Raw genomic sequence first — 16,014 nt, 5'->3', positions numbered from 1 at the left:
CCTATTCCTGCTCCTATTTTCTATGTTTCTATGATGTCAATAAAGAGGACTTTGCAGGGTTGACAGGGCTGCAATTTCCGTTATTGTTTCCAGTGCCTAGGTTGATGCTGGGTGGTCTGTCCGGTTTCATTCCTATTTTGTGAATTTGTTGTGGTTTGATACAACTGAGGGGCTTGCTCGGCCATTTCAGAGGGCATTGCTGTGGGTCTGGAGTCACATGTAGGCCAGATCAGGTAAGGATGACAGATTTCCTTCCCTAAAGGATTTCAGTGAACCAGATGGGTTTTTACAACAATCGACAATGGTTTATTTTAATGTCAGATTTTATTTGAATTCAAATTCCACCATCTGTTGTGGGATTCAAACCTGGGTCCCCAGATCATTACCCTGGGTCTCTGGATTACCAGTCCGGTAATGATACATCTACGCCACCACCTCCCCCTGGAGTATATTAATTTTTAAAATTATTTGTTCATGGGATGCTAGCAAGGCCTGCATTTGTTACCAACCTTAATTATCCTTTTGAGAAAGTGGCCACAGTCTTGATCCGCTGCAGTCGATCTGGCCTAGCTATATCCATAATGACAGTGAAGGAACGGCATATGGTTCCAAGTCAAGATGGTGTGTGACTTAGAGGTGAACTTGCAGGTGGTGCTGTTCTGTTTGTCTGTTGCCCTTGTCCTTCCAGATGTCAAGGTTGCTAGTCAAAGGAGCCTTGTTGCGTTGCTGCAATGCAGCTTGTCGATGGTACACACGACTGTCACTATGCCTTGGTGGTGGAGGGAGTGAATATTTAAGGTGATTGATGGGGTGCTGATCAAGCAGGCTGTTTTGTCCTGGATGGTGTTGAGCTTTTTGAGTGTTGTTGGGGTTGCACTGATCCAGGCAAGCAGGAAGTATTCCATCACTCTCCTGACTTGTGCCATGTAGATGGTGGACAGGTTTGGGGAGTCAGGAGGTGAGTTACTTGCCGCAGGATTCCTAGCCCCTGACTACTGTTGTAGCCATGGCTAGTTTATATGGCTAGTCCAGTTCAGTTTTTGGTCAGTGATCAGTATCTAGCAGTTCAGATCTCCACATCTTGACAAAATTGTTGCTCAATGGCAGCAACAAGTTTCACATGAAGTAAGTAAAAATAATATACATATGTATGTTTAATTGTGTAACTGTATTTTTATACAGAAAAGATACTTGTGTTATGTTATAGAGGATTGGTGGAATTTTTCTCACACAGGATGGTGCCCTCAGAAACAATAAGGTTGAGAATCTGGATTTAGAGCCTTTGGTTTGAACAAAGAACTGAACTACTGGAAATTAAGATATCTTGCAGTAACAAATTTACGCTGAAGTTCTGCTTTGATTTGAATCTGCAGTAAAATCTTTACGATCCAGCATGCACATGGTTAATCAAAAACGCTGGTTAACGGAAAGTTCCATTTATCGATGGAATACAGTGCAACACTTGTAGCATGAACTGTTTACTTCTACTCTTCAACAATACATTAAAACATAAAGTATAAAGTAATTTAGTATGCAGGTATGGGTTCAGGATAACTTTGTAATTACTTCTGGTTTGTAAAAGTGACTATTCATATTAGGGGAACAGTAGAATTTCTGGTTAGTAGAGAATTCAGTTGGTAAAGTGCCAGATAACACAAAAGTTTACTGTAATTTAATGTTCAAAGTGTAATATATTTTTGCTAAATCTTTATGCAGAAAGCTTCTGTCAAGTGACCGGAATCCCCCTATTGACGACTTAATCAACTCTGGAATTTTGCCGATCCTTGTGCAATGCCTAGAAAGAGATGAGAAGTATGTACTGTGCATGTGATGATTTGACACTTCCGTGTGTGCTGTTGGAGTACGAGTGCCAACCCTTCTGCATTATGATGTCCCCTTTTGTCACACTCTTGCCACTATATTTGCTGTCTTTTTAGCAAGTTTTGCAAAATGGTGCATGTATGAAGACCTATGAAAGAGTGCCTGGAATTTTCCATGTGTACAGAACAACCTTTCGTTACTTTGATGTTCCCTCTGTTTAAGATATACTTCAAGTCTTGTGTGAGTGTTTTTCCCAGGTGATAGCTATTTTCTTAATGCAGTTAACTATTTGCAGACAGTCACATAGGCTAGAACTAGGACCATTCCCCCTCCATCTTCAGTCCCACTGCTCTGGGCATCACCATATTTCCCTGCCCCAGTGTGCAGAGCCAACCCTGCAACTTAAATGCAGTTTCTAACCTGCATAGGCATATTTATCTCTCTTGGCGTTATAAATTAGAAGAACATGGCAGAGCGCCGCTAAAAGCTATGTTCAGTTGTTTAAGCTAGTTACGTTTTGTAAATGTTTAGCATTTTTTTTTGGAAGCAAGTAAATGCATTTATATTCCATCAATCACAACTTTAGGTCAATGAAATAACTTTGACATGTAGTCACTGTTGTAATGTAGGAGACGTAGCAGCTAACTGATGCACAACAAGGTCCCACAAACAACAATGAGGTAAATTAATAGATAATCTGTTTTTTAGGTGTATGTTTAAGGGTTAATTATTGCCAAGGACACCTGGGAGAGCTCCCCTGCTCCTCTTCAAAATACTTTCATAAGATCTTGGGAGGGAATGGACCAATTCAATTGAGAGGGCAGACAGGGCTTTGGTTTAATGTTTTACCTGAACAATAGTACCCCCCAACAATGCACCCATCTCAGTACTGCCCCATCGCCCATTCAGTGCATCTTCACTACTGCCCCTCTTTTAGTGTCACACTTTCTCAGCACGGCCACCCTGTCAGTGCAGCACTCCCTCAGCACTGACCCTCCAACAGTGCAGTTCTCCCTAAGTACTATCCTCAGTACCGGCTGTCTCAGTGCAGCGCTTCCTCAGTACTCATCCTCTGATGATGCAATGCTCCCTTGGTGCTGTCCCTCTGATAGTGCAGCAGCCCTTGGTACTGCCACCCCTTTCTCCCCCACACTGTCAGAGTAGCACACCCTCGGTACTGCACTGTAGTGGTGGCGTAGATCATGTGATTCAAACCCCATTCCAGAGCCGAGCACAACATTCTGACTCCAAGGTGAATATACTACGGCTGTGCCAAGGCTGGCACAGTTACATTAGAACTGTAGCACAAATTAGAAATTCTGGCTGAGAAATATTTAACACAAGACTGTTCATATTAACCCACGCAATTCTCCATTGCTCCCTTTTGTGCAGCCCTTCACTCCAGTTTGAAGCAGCATGGGCATTGACCAACATAGCATCAGGAACATCAGCACAAACACAGGCTGTAGTCAAAGCTAGTAAGTGATCAAACAACCTGTATATCACCCGCTTGTTATAGGGCAGTCATTTTTTAGGAAATTTGTTTGGGGTTTGTTGTATGCCCACAGTACACCATCTCCTTGTGTATAAATACTGGCTCGAAATTTCAGGATGGACGGAAAGAGAGAGGCAAAGGGATTGTAGGTTTAGGAATTTGCTTTGAATATAGAATCGATGAATTTATAAAAGGCATTAGTTAGGTTACAGCTGGAGCATTATCCCATAATAGGAAGGCTTTTGGAGCTTTGGAAAGTGGACAGTCAAGGTTAGTTGGGTCGTCGTTGCGTTTTGGAGATGTGGGGATTGGAACACAGCAAGATTTCAAAATTAAAGATTTTGGACCTTTGGAGATGTTGGGGTTTAACTGTTTCAGTGCTGGGGACGTGTGTTGGAGTTTAACTGTTTCAGTGCTGGGGACGTGTGTTGGAGTTTAACTGTTTCAGTGCTGGGGGGGTGTGTTGGGGTTTAACTGTTTCAGTGCTGGGGGGTGTGTTGGAGTTTAACTGTTTCAGTGCTGGGGGGGACGTGTGTTGGGGTTTAACTGTTTCAGTGCTGGGGGCGTGTGTTGGGGTTTAACTGTTTCAGTGCTGGGGACGTGTGTTGGAGTTTAACTGTTTCAGTGCTGGGGGGGTGTGTTGGAGTTTAACTGTTTCAGTGCTGGGGGGGTGTGTTGGGGTTTAACTGTTTCAGTGCTGGGGACGTGTGTTGGAGTTTAACTGTTTCAGTGCTGGGGGTGTGTGTTGGGGTTTAACTGTTTCAGTGCTGGGGACGTGTGTTGGGGTTTAACTGTTTCAGTGCTGGGGACGTGTGTTGGAGTTTAACTGTTTCAGTGCTGGGGGGGTGTGTTGGAGTTTAACTGTTTCAGTGCTGGGGTGTGTGTTGGGGTTTAACTGTTTCAGTGCTGGGGGGGTGTGTTGGAGTTTAACTGTTTCAGTGCTGGGGTGTGTGTTGGGGTTTAACTGTTTCAGTGCTGGGGACGTGTGTTGGAGTTTAACTGTTTCAGTGCTGGGGGGGTGTGTTGGAGTTTAACTGTTTCAGTGCTGGGGTGTGTGTTGGGGTTTAACTGTTTCAGTGCTGGGGGACGTGTGTTGGAGTTTAACTGTTTCAGTGCTGGGGGGGTGTGTTGGAGTTTAACTGTTTCAGTGCTGGGGGGGGGGTGTGTTGGGGTTTAACTGTTTCAGTGCTGGGGGGGTGTGTTGGGGTTTAACTGTTTCAGTGCTGGGGTGTGTGTTGGGGTTTAACTGTTTCAGTGCTGGGGGGGTGTGTTGGGGTTTAACTGTTTCAGTGCTGGGGACGTGTGTTGGAGTTTAACTGTTTCAGTGCTGGGGGTGTGTGTTGGGGTTTAACTGTTTCAGTGCTGGGGACGTGTGTTGGGGTTTAACTGTTTCAGTGCTGGGGACGTGGGTTGGAGTTTAACTGTTTCAGTGCTGGGGGGGGTGTGTTGGAGTTTAACTGTTTCAGTGCTGGGGTGTGTGTTGGGGTTTAACTGTTTCAGTGCTGGGGGGGTGTGTTGGAGTTTAACTGTTTCAGTGCTGGGGTGTGTGTTGGGGTTTAACTGTTTCAGTGCTGGGGACGTGTGTTGGAGTTTAACTGTTTCAGTGCTGGGGGGGTGTGTTGGAGTTTAACTGTTTCAGTGCTGGGGTGTGTGTTGGGGTTTAACTGTTTCAGTGCTGGGGACGTGTGTTGGAGTTTAACTGTTTCAGTGCTGGGGGGGTGTGTTGGAGTTTAACTGTTTCAGTGCTGGGGGGGGGGTGTGTTGGGGTTTAACTGTTTCAGTGCTGGGGGGGTGTGTTGGGGTTTAACTGTTTCAGTGCTGGGGTGTGTGTTGGGGTTTAACTGTTTCAGTGCTGGGGGGGGGGTGTTGGGGTTTAACTGTTTCAGTGCTGGGGGGGTGTGTTGGGGTTTAACTGTTTCAGTGCTGGGGGGGGGGTGTGTTGGGGTTTAACTGTTTCAGTGCTGGGGGGGTGTGTTGGGGTTTAACTGTTTCAGTGCTGGGGTGTGTGTTGGGGTTTAACTGTTTCAGTGCTGGGGTGTGTGTTGGGGTTTAACTGTTTCAGTGCTGGGGGGGTGTGTTGGGGTTTAACTGTTTCAGTGCTGGGGTGTGTGTTGGGGTTTAACTGTTTCAGTGCTGGGGACGTGTGTTGGGGTTTAACTGTTTCAGTGCTGGGGGGGTGTGTTGGGGTTTAACTGTTTCAGTGCTGGGGTGTGTGTTGCGGTTTAACTGTTTCAGTGCTGGGGACGTGTGTTGGGGTTTAACTGTTTCAGTGCTGGGGGGGTGTGTTGGGGTTTAACTGTTTCAGTGCTGGGGACGTGTGTTGGGGTTTAACTGTTTCAGTGCTGGGGACGTGTGTTGGGGTTTAACTGTTTCAGTGCTGGGGGTGTGTGTTGGGGTTTAACTGTTTCAGTGCTGGGGACGTGTGTTGGGGTTTAACTGTTTCAGTGCTGGGGGGGTGTGTTGGGGTTTAACTGTTTCAGTGCTGGGGTGTGTGTTGCGGTTTAACTGTTTCAGTGCTGGGGACGTGTGTTGGGGTTTAACTGTTTCAGTGCTGGGGGGGGTGTGTTGGGGTTTAACTGTTTCAGTGCTGGGGGGGTGTGTTGGGGTTTAACTGTTTCAGTGCTGGGGACGTGTGTTGGGGTTTAACTGTTTCAGTGCTGGGGGGGTGTGTTGGGGTTTAACTGTTTCAGTGCTGGGGTGTGTGTTGGGGTTTAACTGTTTCAGTGCTGGGGTGTGTGTTGGGGTTTAACTGTTTCAGTGCTGGGGGGGTGTGTTGGGGTTTAACTGTTTCAGTGCTGGGGTGTGTGTTGGGGTTTAACTGTTTCAGTGCTGGGGACGTGTGTTGGGGTTTAACTGTTTCAGTGCTGGGGGGGTGTGTTGGGGTTTAACTGTTTCAGTGCTGGGGTGTGTGTTGCGGTTTAACTGTTTCAGTGCTGGGGACGTGTGTTGGGGTTTAACTGTTTCAGTGCTGGGGGGGTGTGTTGGGGTTTAACTGTTTCAGTGCTGGGGGGGTGTGTTGGGGTTTAACTGTTTCAGTGCTGGGGGACGTGTGTTGGGGTTTAACTGTTTCAGTGCTGGGGTGTGTGTTGGGGTTTAACTGTTTCAGTGCTGGGGACGTGTGTTGGGGTTTAACTGTTTCAGTGCTGGGGGGGTGTGTTGGGGTTTAACTGTTTCAGTGCTGGGGTGTGTGTTGCGGTTTAACTGTTTCAGTGCTGGGGACGTGTGTTGGGGTTTAACTGTTTCAGTGCTGGGGGGGGGGTGTGTTGGGGTTTAACTGTTTCAGTGCTGGGGGGGTGTGTTGGGGTTTAACTGTTTCAGTGCTGGGGACGTGTGTTGGGGTTTAACTGTTTCAGTGCTGGGGACGTGTGTTGGGGTTTAACTGTTTCAGTGCTGGGGTGTGTGTTGGGGTTTAACTGTTTCAGTGCTGGGGGGGTGTGTTGGGGTTTAACTGTTTCAGTGCTGGGGGTGTGTGTTGGGGTTTAACTGTTTCAGTGCTGGGGGTGTGTGTTGGAGTTTAACTGTTTCAGTGCTGGGGACGTGTGTTGGAGTTTAACTGTTTCAGTGCTGGGGGGGGGGGGGTGTGTTGGGGTTTAACTGTTTCAGTGCTGGTGGGGTGTGTTGGGGTTTAACTGTTTCAGTGCTGGGGACGTGTGTTGGAGTTTAACTGTTTCAGTGCTGGGGACGTGTGTTGGGGTTTAACTGTTTCAGTGCTGGTGGGGTGTGTTGGGGTTTAACTGTTTCAGTGCTGGGGGGGTGTGTTGGGGTTTAACTGTTTCAGTGCTGGGGACGTGTGTTGGAGTTTAACTGTTTCAGTGCTGGTGGGGTGTGTTGGGGTTTAACTGTTTCAGTGCTGGTGGGGTGTGTTGGGGTTTAACTGTTTCAGTGCTGGGGGGGTGTGTTGGGGTTTAACTGTTTCAGTGCTGGGGACGTGTGTTGGAGTTTAACTGTTTCAGTGCTGGGGGGTGTGTTGGAGTTTAACTGTTTCAGTGCTGGGGGGGTGTGTTGGAGTTTAACTGTTTCAGTGCTGGGGGGGTGTGTTGGAGTTTAACTGTTTCAGTGCTGGGGGGGTGTGTTGGAGTTTAACTGTTTCAGTGCTGGGGACGTGTGTTGGGGTTTAACTGTTTCAGTGCTGGGGGGGTGTGTTGGGGTTTAACTGTTTCAGTGCTGGGGGGGTGTGTTGGGGTTTAACTGTTTCAGTGCTGGGGGGGTGTGTTGGGGTTTAACTGTTTCAGTGCTGGGGGGGTGTGTTGGGGTTTAACTGTTTCAGTGCTGGGGGGGTGTGTTGGAGTTTAACTGTTTCAGTGCTGGGGCGTGTGTTGGGAGTTTAACTATTTCAGTGCTGGGGACGTGTGTTGGAGTTTAACTGTTTCAGTGCTGGGGGTGTGTGTTGGAGTTTAACTGTTTCAGTGCTGGGGACGTGTGTTGGAGTTTAACTGTTTCAGTGCTGGGGGGTGTGTTGGGGTTTAACTGTTTCAGTGCTGGGGGGGGGCGTGTGTTGGGGTTTAACTGTTTCAGTGCTGGGGACGTGTGTTGGGGTTTAACTGTTTCAGTGCTGGGGGGGTGTGTTGGGGTTTAACTGTTTCAGTGCTGGGGGGGGCGTGTGTTGGGGTTTAACTGTTTCAGTGCTGGGGGTGTGTGTTGGGGTTTAACTGTTTCAGTGCTGGTGGGGTGTGTTGGGGTTTAACTGTTTCAGTGCTGGGGGGGTGTGTTGGGGTTTAACTGTTTCAGTGCTGGGGACGTGTGTTGGAGTTTAACTGTTTCAGTGCTGGTGGGGTGTGTTGGGGTTTAACTGTTTCAGTGCTGGTGGGGTGTGTTGGGGTTTAACTGTTTCAGTGCTGGGGGGGTGTGTTGGGGTTTAACTGTTTCAGTGCTGGGGACGTGTGTTGGAGTTTAACTGTTTCAGTGCTGGGGGTGTGTTGGAGTTTAACTGTTTCAGTGCTGGGGGGGTGTGTTGGAGTTTAACTGTTTCAGTGCTGGGGGGGTGTGTTGGAGTTTAACTGTTTCAGTGCTGGGGGGGTGTGTTGGAGTTTAACTGTTTCAGTGCTGGGGACGTGTGTTGGGGTTTAACTGTTTCAGTGCTGGGGGGGTGTGTTGGGGTTTAACTGTTTCAGTGCTGGGGGGGTGTGTTGGGGTTTAACTGTTTCAGTGCTGGGGGGGTGTGTTGGGGTTTAACTGTTTCAGTGCTGGGGGGGTGTGTTGGGGTTTAACTGTTTCAGTGCTGGGGGGGTGTGTTGGAGTTTAACTGTTTCAGTGCTGGGGGCGTGTGTTGGAGTTTAACTATTTCAGTGCTGGGGACGTGTGTTGGAGTTTAACTGTTTCAGTGCTGGGGGTGTGTGTTGGAGTTTAACTGTTTCAGTGCTGGGGACGTGTGTTGGAGTTTAACTGTTTCAGTGCTGGGGGGGTGTGTTGGGGTTTAACTGTTTCAGTGCTGGGGGGGGGCGTGTGTTGGGGTTTAACTGTTTCAGTGCTGGGGACGTGTGTTGGGGTTTAACTGTTTCAGTGCTGGGGGGGTGTGTTGGGGTTTAACTGTTTCAGTGCTGGGGGGGGCGTGTGTTGGGGTTTAACTGTTTCAGTGCTGGGGGTGTGTGTTGGGGTTTAACTGTTTCAGTGCTGGTGGGGTGTGTTGGGGTTTAACTGTTTCAGTGCTGGGGGGGTGTGTTGGGGTTTAACTGTTTCAGTGCTGGGGACGTGTGTTGGAGTTTAACTGTTTCAGTGCTGGGGTGTGTGTTGGGGTTTAACTGTTTCAGTGCTGGGGGGGGGGCGTGTGTTGGGGTTTAACTGTTTCAGTGCTGGGGGGGTGTGTTGGGGTTTAACTGTTTCAGTGCTGGGGGGGGGGGCGTGTGTTGGGGATTAACTGTTTCAGAGCTGGGGGGTGTGTTGGGGTTTAACTGTTTCAGTGCTGGGGACGTGTGTTGGAGTTTAACTGTTTCAGTGCTGGGGGGGGGTGTGTTGGGGTTTAACTGTTTCAGTGCTGGGGGGGGCGTGTGTTGGGGTTTAACTGTTTCAGTGCTGGGGGGGTGTGTTGGGGTTTAACTGTTTCAGTGCTGGGGGGGGGGCGTGTGTTGGGGTTTAACTGTTTCAGTGCTGGGGGGGGGGCGTGTGTTGGGGTTTAACTGTTTCAGTGCTGGGGGGGTGTGTTGGGGTTTAACTGTTTCAGTGCTGGGGACGTGTGTTGGAGTTTAACTGTTTCAGTGCTGGGGGGGGGGTGTGTTGGGGTTTAACTGTTTCAGTGCTGGGGACGTGTGTTGGGGTTTAACTGTTTCAGTGCTGGGGACGTGTGTTGGAGTTTAACTGTTTCAGTGCTGGTGGGGTGTGTTGGGGTTTAACTGTTTCAGTGCTGGTGGGGTGTGTTGGGGTTTAACTGTTTCAGTGCTGGGGACGTGTGTTGGAGTTTAACTGTTTCAGTGCTGGGGACGTGTGTTGGGGTTTAACTGTTTCAGTGCTGGTGGGGTGTGTTGGGGTTTAACTGTTTCAGTGCTGGGGGGGGGGGTGTGTTGGGGTTTAACTGTTTCAGTGCTGGGGACGTGTGTTGGAGTTTAACTGTTTCAGTGCTGGTGGGGTGTGTTGGGGTTTAACTGTTTCAGCGCTGGTGGGGTGTGTTGGGGTTTAACTGTTTCAGTGCTGGGGGGGTGTGTTGGGGTTTAACTGTTTCAGTGCTGGGGACGTGTGTTGGAGTTTAACTGTTTCAGTGCTGGGGGTGTGTTGGAGTTTAACTGTTTCAGTGCTGGGGGGGTGTGTTGGAGTTTAACTGTTTCAGTGCTGGGGGGGTGTGTTGGAGTTTAACTGTTTCAGTGCTGGGGGGGTGTGTTGGAGTTTAACTGTTTCAGTGCTGGGGACGTGTGTTGGAGTTTAACTATTTCAGTGCTGGGGACGTGTGTTGGAGTTTAACTGTTTCAGTGCTGGGGGTGTGTGTTGGAGTTTAACTGTTTCAGTGCTGGGGACGTGTGTTGGGGTTTAACTGTTTCAGTGCTGGGGGGGGTGTGTGTTGGGGTTTAACTGTTTCAGTGCTGGGGGCGTGTGTTGGAGTTTAACTGTTTCAGTGCTGGGGACGTGTGTTGGGGTTTAACTGTTTCAGTGCTGGGGGGGGGGGTGTGTTGGAGTTTAACTGTTTCAGTGCTGGGGTGTGTGTTGGGGTTTAACTGTTTCAGTGCGGGGGGGGGGGGTGTGTTGGAGTTTAACTGTTTCAGTGCTGGGGTGTGTGTTGGGGTTTAACTGTTTCAGTGCTGGGGACGTGTGTTGGGGTTTAACTGTTTCAGTGCTGGGGGGGTGTGTTGGGGTTTAACTGTTTCAGTGCTGGGGGGGTGTGTTGGGGTTTAACTGTTTCAGTGCTGGGGGGGTGTGTTGGGGTTTAACTGTTTCAGTGCTGGGGACGTGTGTTGGAGTTTAACTGTTTCAGTGCTGGGGACGTGTGTTGGGGTTTAACTGTTTCAGTGCTGGGGGGGGGGCGTGTGTTGGGGTTTAACTGTTTCAGTGCTGGGGGGGTGTGTTGGGGTTTAACTGTTTCAGTGCTGGGGACGTGTGTTGGAGTTTAACTGTTTCAGTGCTGGGGGGGGGTGTGTTGGGGTTTAACTGTTTCAGTGCTGGGGACGTGTGTTGGGGTTTAACTGTTTCAGTGCTGGGGGGGTGTGTTGGGGTTTAACTGTTTCAGTGCTGGGGACGTGTGTTGGAGTTTAACTGTTTCAGTGCTGGTGGGGTGTGTTGGGGTTTAACTGTTTCAGTGCTGGTGGGGTGTGTTGGGGTTTAACTGTTTCAGTGCTGGGGACGTGTGTTGGAGTTTAACTGTTTCAGTGCTGGGGACGTGTGTTGGGGTTTAAACTGTTTCAGTGCTGGTGGGGTGTGTTGGGGTTTAACTGTTTCAGTGCTGGGGGGGTGTGTTGGGGTTTAACTGTTTCAGTGCTGGGGACGTGTGTTGGAGTTTAACTGTTTCAGTGCTGGTGGGGTGTGTTGGGGTTTAACTGTTTCAGTGCTGGTGGGGTGTGTTGGGGTTTAACTGTTTCAGTGCTGGGGGGGTGTGTTGGGGTTTAACTGTTTCAGTGCTGGGGACGTGTGTTGGAGTTTAACTGTTTCAGTGCTGGGGGTGTGTTGGAGTTTAACTGTTTCAGTGCTGGGGGGGTGTGTTGGAGTTTAACTGTTTCAGTGCTGGGGGGGTGTGTTGGAGTTTAACTGTTTCAGTGCTGGGGACGTGTGTTGGAGTTTAACTGTTTCAGTGCTGGGGGGGTGTGTTGGGGTTTAACTGTTTCAGTGCTGGGGGGGTGTGTTGGGGTTTAACTGTTTCAGTGCTGGGGGGGTGTGTTGGGGTTTAACTGTTTCAGTGCTGGGGGGGTGTGTTGGGGTTTAACTGTTTCAGTGCTGGGGGGGTGTGTTGGAGTTTAACTGTTTCAGTGCTGGGGGCGTGTGTTAGGGTTTAACTGTTTCAGTGCTGGGGGGGGTGTGTGTTGGGGTTTAACTGTTTCAGTGCTGGGGGCGTGTGTTGGAGTTTAACTGTTTCAGTGCTGGGGACGTGTGTTGGGGTTTAACTGTTTCAGTGCTGGGGGGGGGGGGTGTGTTGGAGTTTAACTGTTTCAGTGCTGGGGTGTGTGTTGGGGTTTAACTGTTTCAGTGCTGGGGGCGTGTGTTGGGGTTTAACTGTTTCAGTGCTGGGGGGGGGGGTGTGTTGGAGTTTAACTGTTTCAGTGCTGGGGTGTGTGTTGGGGTTTAACTGTTTCAGTGCTGGGGACGTGTGTTGGGGTTTAACTGTTTCAGTGCTGGGGGGTGTGTTGGGGTTTAACTGTTTCAGTGCTGGGGGGGTGTGTTGGGGTTTAACTGTTTCAGTGCTGGGGGGTGTGTTGGGGTTTAACTGTTTCAGTGCTGGGGACGTGTGTTGGAGTTTAACTGATTCAGTGCTGGGGGTGTGTGTTGGGGTTTAACTGTTTCAGTGCTGGGGACGTGTGTTGGGGTTTAACTGTTTCAGTGCTGGGGGGGGGTGTGTTGGGGTTTAACTGTTTCAGTGCTGGGGACGTGTGTTGGGGTTTAACTGTTTCAGTGCTGGGGGGGGGGATGTTGGGGTTTAACTGTTTCAGTGCTGGGGACGTGTGTTGGGGTTTAACTGTTTCAGTGCTGGGGGGGGGGTGTGTTGGGGTTTAACTGTTTCAGTGCTGGGGGGGTGTGTTGGGGTTTAACTGTTTCAGTGCTGGGGTGTGTGTTGGGGTTTAACTGTTTCAGTGCTGGGGTGTGTGTTGGGGTTTAACTGTTTCAGTGCTGGGGGGGTGTGTTGGGGTTTAACTGTTTCAGTGCTGGGGTGTGTGTTGGGGTTTAACTGTTTCAGTGCTGGGGACGTGTGTTGGGGTTTAACTGTTTCAGTGCTGGGGGGGTGTGTTGGGGTTTAACTGTTTCAGTGCTGGGGTGTGTGTTGCGGTTTAACTGTTTCAGTGCTGGGGACGTGTGTTGGGGTTTAACTGTTTCAGTGCTGGGGGGGGGTGTGTTGGGGTTTAACTGTTTCAGTGCTGGGGGGGTGTGTTGGGGTTTAACTGTTTCAGTGCTGGGGACGTGTGTTGGGGTTTAACTGTTTCAGTGCTGGGGTGTGTGTTGGGGTTTAACTGTTTCAGTGCTGGGGACGTGTGTTGGGGTTTAACTGTTTCAGTGCTGGGGGGGTGTGTTGGGGTTTAACTGTTTCAGTGCTGGGGTGTGTGTTGCGGTTTAACTGTTTCAGTGCTGGGGACGTGTGTTGGGGTTTAACTGTTTCAGTGCTGGGGGGGGGGTGTTTTGGGGTTTAACTGTTTCAGTGCTGGGGGGGTGTGTTGGGGTTTAACTGTTTCAGTGCTGGGGACGTGTGTTGGGGTTTAACTGTTTCAGTGCTGGGGACGTGTGTTGGGGTTTAACTGTTTCAGTGCTGGGGTGTGTGTTGGGGTTTAACTGTTTCAGTGCTGGGGGGGTGTGTTGGGGTTTAACTGTTTCAGTGCTGGGGGTGTGTGTTGGGGTTTAACTGTTTCAGTGCTGGGGGTGTGTGTTGGAGTTTAACTGTTTCAGTGCTGGGGACGTGTGTTGGAGTTTAACTGTTTCAGTGCTGGGGGGGGGGGTGTGTTGGGGTTTAACTGTTTCAGTGCTGGGGGGGTGTGTTGGGGTTTAACTGTTTCAGTGCTGGGGGTGTGTGTTGGAGTTTAACTGTTTCAGTGCTGGGGACGTGTGTTGGAGTTTAACTGTTTCAGTGCTGGGGGTGTGTGTTGGGGTTTAACTGTTTCAGTGCTGGGGGGGGGGGTGTGTTGGGGTTTAACTGTTTCAGTGCTGGGTGCGTGTGTTGGGGTTTAACTGTTTCAGTGCTGGGGGGGTGTGTTGGGGTTTAACTGTTTCAGTGCTGGGGGGGTGTGTGTTGGGGTTTAACTGTTTCAGTGCTGGGGACGTGTGTTGGGGTTTAACTGTTTCAGTGCTGGGGACGTGTGTTGGGGTTTAACTGTTTCAGTGCTGGGGGGGTGGGTGTGTTGGAGTTTAACTGTTTCAGTGCTGGGGACGTGTGTTGGGGTTTAACTGTTTCAGTGCTGGGGGGGTGTGTTGGGGTTTAACTGTTTCAGTGCTGGGGACGTGTGTTGGGGTTTAACTGTTTCAGTGCTGGGGGGGTGTGTTGGGGTTTAACTGTTTCAGTGCTGGGGTGTGTGTTGCGGTTTAACTGTTTCAGTGCTGGGGACGTGTGTTGGGGTTTAACTGTTTCAGTGCTGGGGGGGTGTGTTGGGGTTTAACTGTTTCAGTGCTGGGGACGTGTGTTGGAGTTTAACTGTTTCAGTGCTGGTGGGGTGTGTTGGGGTTTAACTGTTTCAGTGCTGGTGGGGTGTGTTGGGGTTTAACTGTTTCAGTGCTGGGGGGGTGTGTTGGGGTTTAACTGTTTCAGTGCTGGGGACGTGTGTTGGAGTTTAACTGTTTCAGTGCTGGTGGGGTGTGTTGGGGTTTAACTGTTTCAGTGCTGGTGTGGTGTGTTGGGGTTTAACTGTTTCAGTGCTGGGGACGTGTGTTGGAGTTTAACTGTTTCAGTGCTGGGGGTGTGTTGGAGTTTAACTGTTTCAGTGCTGGGGGGGTGTGTTGGAGTTTAACTGTTTCAGTGCTGGGGGGGTGTGTTGGAGTTTAACTGTTTCAGTGCTGGGGACGTGTGTTGGAGTTTAACTGTTTCAGTGCTGGGGGGGTGTGTTGGGGTTTAACTGTTTCAGTGCTGGGGGGGTGTGTTGGGGTTTAACTGTTTCAGTGCTGGGGGGGGTGTGTTGGGGTTTAACTGTTTCAGTGCTGGGTGGGGTGTGTTGGGGTTTAACTGTTTCAGTGCTGGGGGGGTGTGTTGGAGTTTAACTGTTTCAGTGCTGGGGGCGTGTGTTAGGGTTTAACTGTTTCAGTGCTGGGGGGGGTGTGTGTTGGGGTTTAACTGTTTCAGTGCTGGGGGCGTGTGTTGGAGTTTAACTGTTTCAGTGCTGGGGACGTGTGTTGGGGTTTAACTGTTTCAGTGCTGGGGTGTGTGTTGGGGTTTAACTGTTTCAGTGCTGGGGGCGTGTGTTGGGGTTTAACTGTTTCAGTGCTGGGGGGGGGGGTGTGTTGGAGTTTAACTGTTTCAGTGCTGGGGTGTGTGTTGGGGTTTAACTGTTTCAGTGCTGGGGACGTGTGTTGGGGTTTAACTGTTTCAGTGCTGGGGGGGTGTGTTGGGGTTTAACTGTTTCAGTGCTGGGGGGGTGTGTTGGGGTTTAACTGTTTCAGTGCTGGGGGGGTGTGTTGGGGTTTAACTGTTTCAGTGCTGGGGACGTGTGTTGGAGTTTAACTGTTTCAGTGCTGGGGGTGTGTGTTGGGGTTTAACTGTTTCAGTGCTGGGGACGTGTGTTGGGGTTTAACTGTTTCAGTGCTGGGGGGGGGGTGTGTTGGGGTTTAACTGTTTCAGTGCTGGGGACGTGTGTTGGGGTTTAACTGTTTCAGTGCTGGGGGGGGGGGATGTTGGGGTTTAACTGTTTCAGTGCTGGGGACGTGTGTTGGGGTTTAACTGTTTCAGTGCTGGGGGGGGGGTGTGTTGGGGTTTAACTGTTTCAGTGCTGGGGGTGTGTGTTGGGGTTTAACTGTTTCAGTGCTGGAGTGTGTGTTGGGGTTTAACTGTTTCAGTGCTGGGGTGTGTGTTGGGGTTTAACTGTTTCAGTGCTGGGGGGGTGTGTTGGGGTTTAACTGTTTCAGTGCTGGGGTGTGTGTTGGGGTTTAACTGTTTCAGTGCTGGGGACGTGTGTTGGGGTTTAACTGTTTCAGTGCTGGGGGGGTGTGTTGGGGTTTAACTGTTTCAGTGCTGGGGTGTGTGTTGCGGTTTAACTGTTTCAGTGCTGGGGACGTGTGTTGGGGTTTAACTGTTTCAGTGCTGGGGGGGGTGTGTTGGGGTTTAACTGTTTCAGTGCTGGGGGGGTGTGTTGGGGTTTAACTGTTTCAGTGCTGGGGACGTGTGTTGGGGTTTAACTGTTTCAGTGCTGGGGTGTGTGTTGGGGTTTAACTGTTTCAGTGCTGGGGATGTGTGTTGGGGTTTAACTGTTTCAGTGCTGGGGGGGTGTGTTGGGGTTTAACTGTTTCAGTGCTGGGGTGTGTGTTGCGGTTTAACTGTTTCAGTGCTGGGGACGTGTGTTGGGGTTTAACTGTTTCAGTGCTGGGGGGGGGTGTGTTGGGGTTTAACTGTTTCAGTGCTGGGGGGGTGTGTTGGGGTTTAACTGTTTCAGTGCTGGGGA

At 50.0% G+C, this 16,014-nt stretch overlaps 1 protein-coding gene across 2 annotated transcripts in view; it reads left to right on the top strand.

Moving 5' to 3' along the window:
- Positions 1–16,014, top strand: part of LOC121282117 (importin subunit alpha-4-like) — a 122,296-nt gene that overhangs the window by 54,827 nt on the left and 51,455 nt on the right. For both annotated transcript variants that reach the window (XM_041195602.1, XM_041195603.1), the window contains 2 exons: positions 1,717–1,812; positions 3,214–3,299. In XM_041195602.1, coding sequence (XP_041051536.1) covers positions 1,717–1,812; positions 3,214–3,299 — 182 coding nt within the window. The remainder of the gene's footprint in view (positions 1–1,716; positions 1,813–3,213; positions 3,300–16,014) is intronic.

Source organism: Carcharodon carcharias, chromosome 9 (genome assembly GCF_017639515.1).
Source record: "Carcharodon carcharias isolate sCarCar2 chromosome 9, sCarCar2.pri, whole genome shotgun sequence".
Taxonomy (NCBI): Eukaryota; Metazoa; Chordata; class Chondrichthyes; order Lamniformes; family Lamnidae; genus Carcharodon; species Carcharodon carcharias.
The sequence above is the reverse complement of the archived record's forward strand: the minus strand, read 5'-3'. Positions and strand labels throughout refer to the sequence as shown.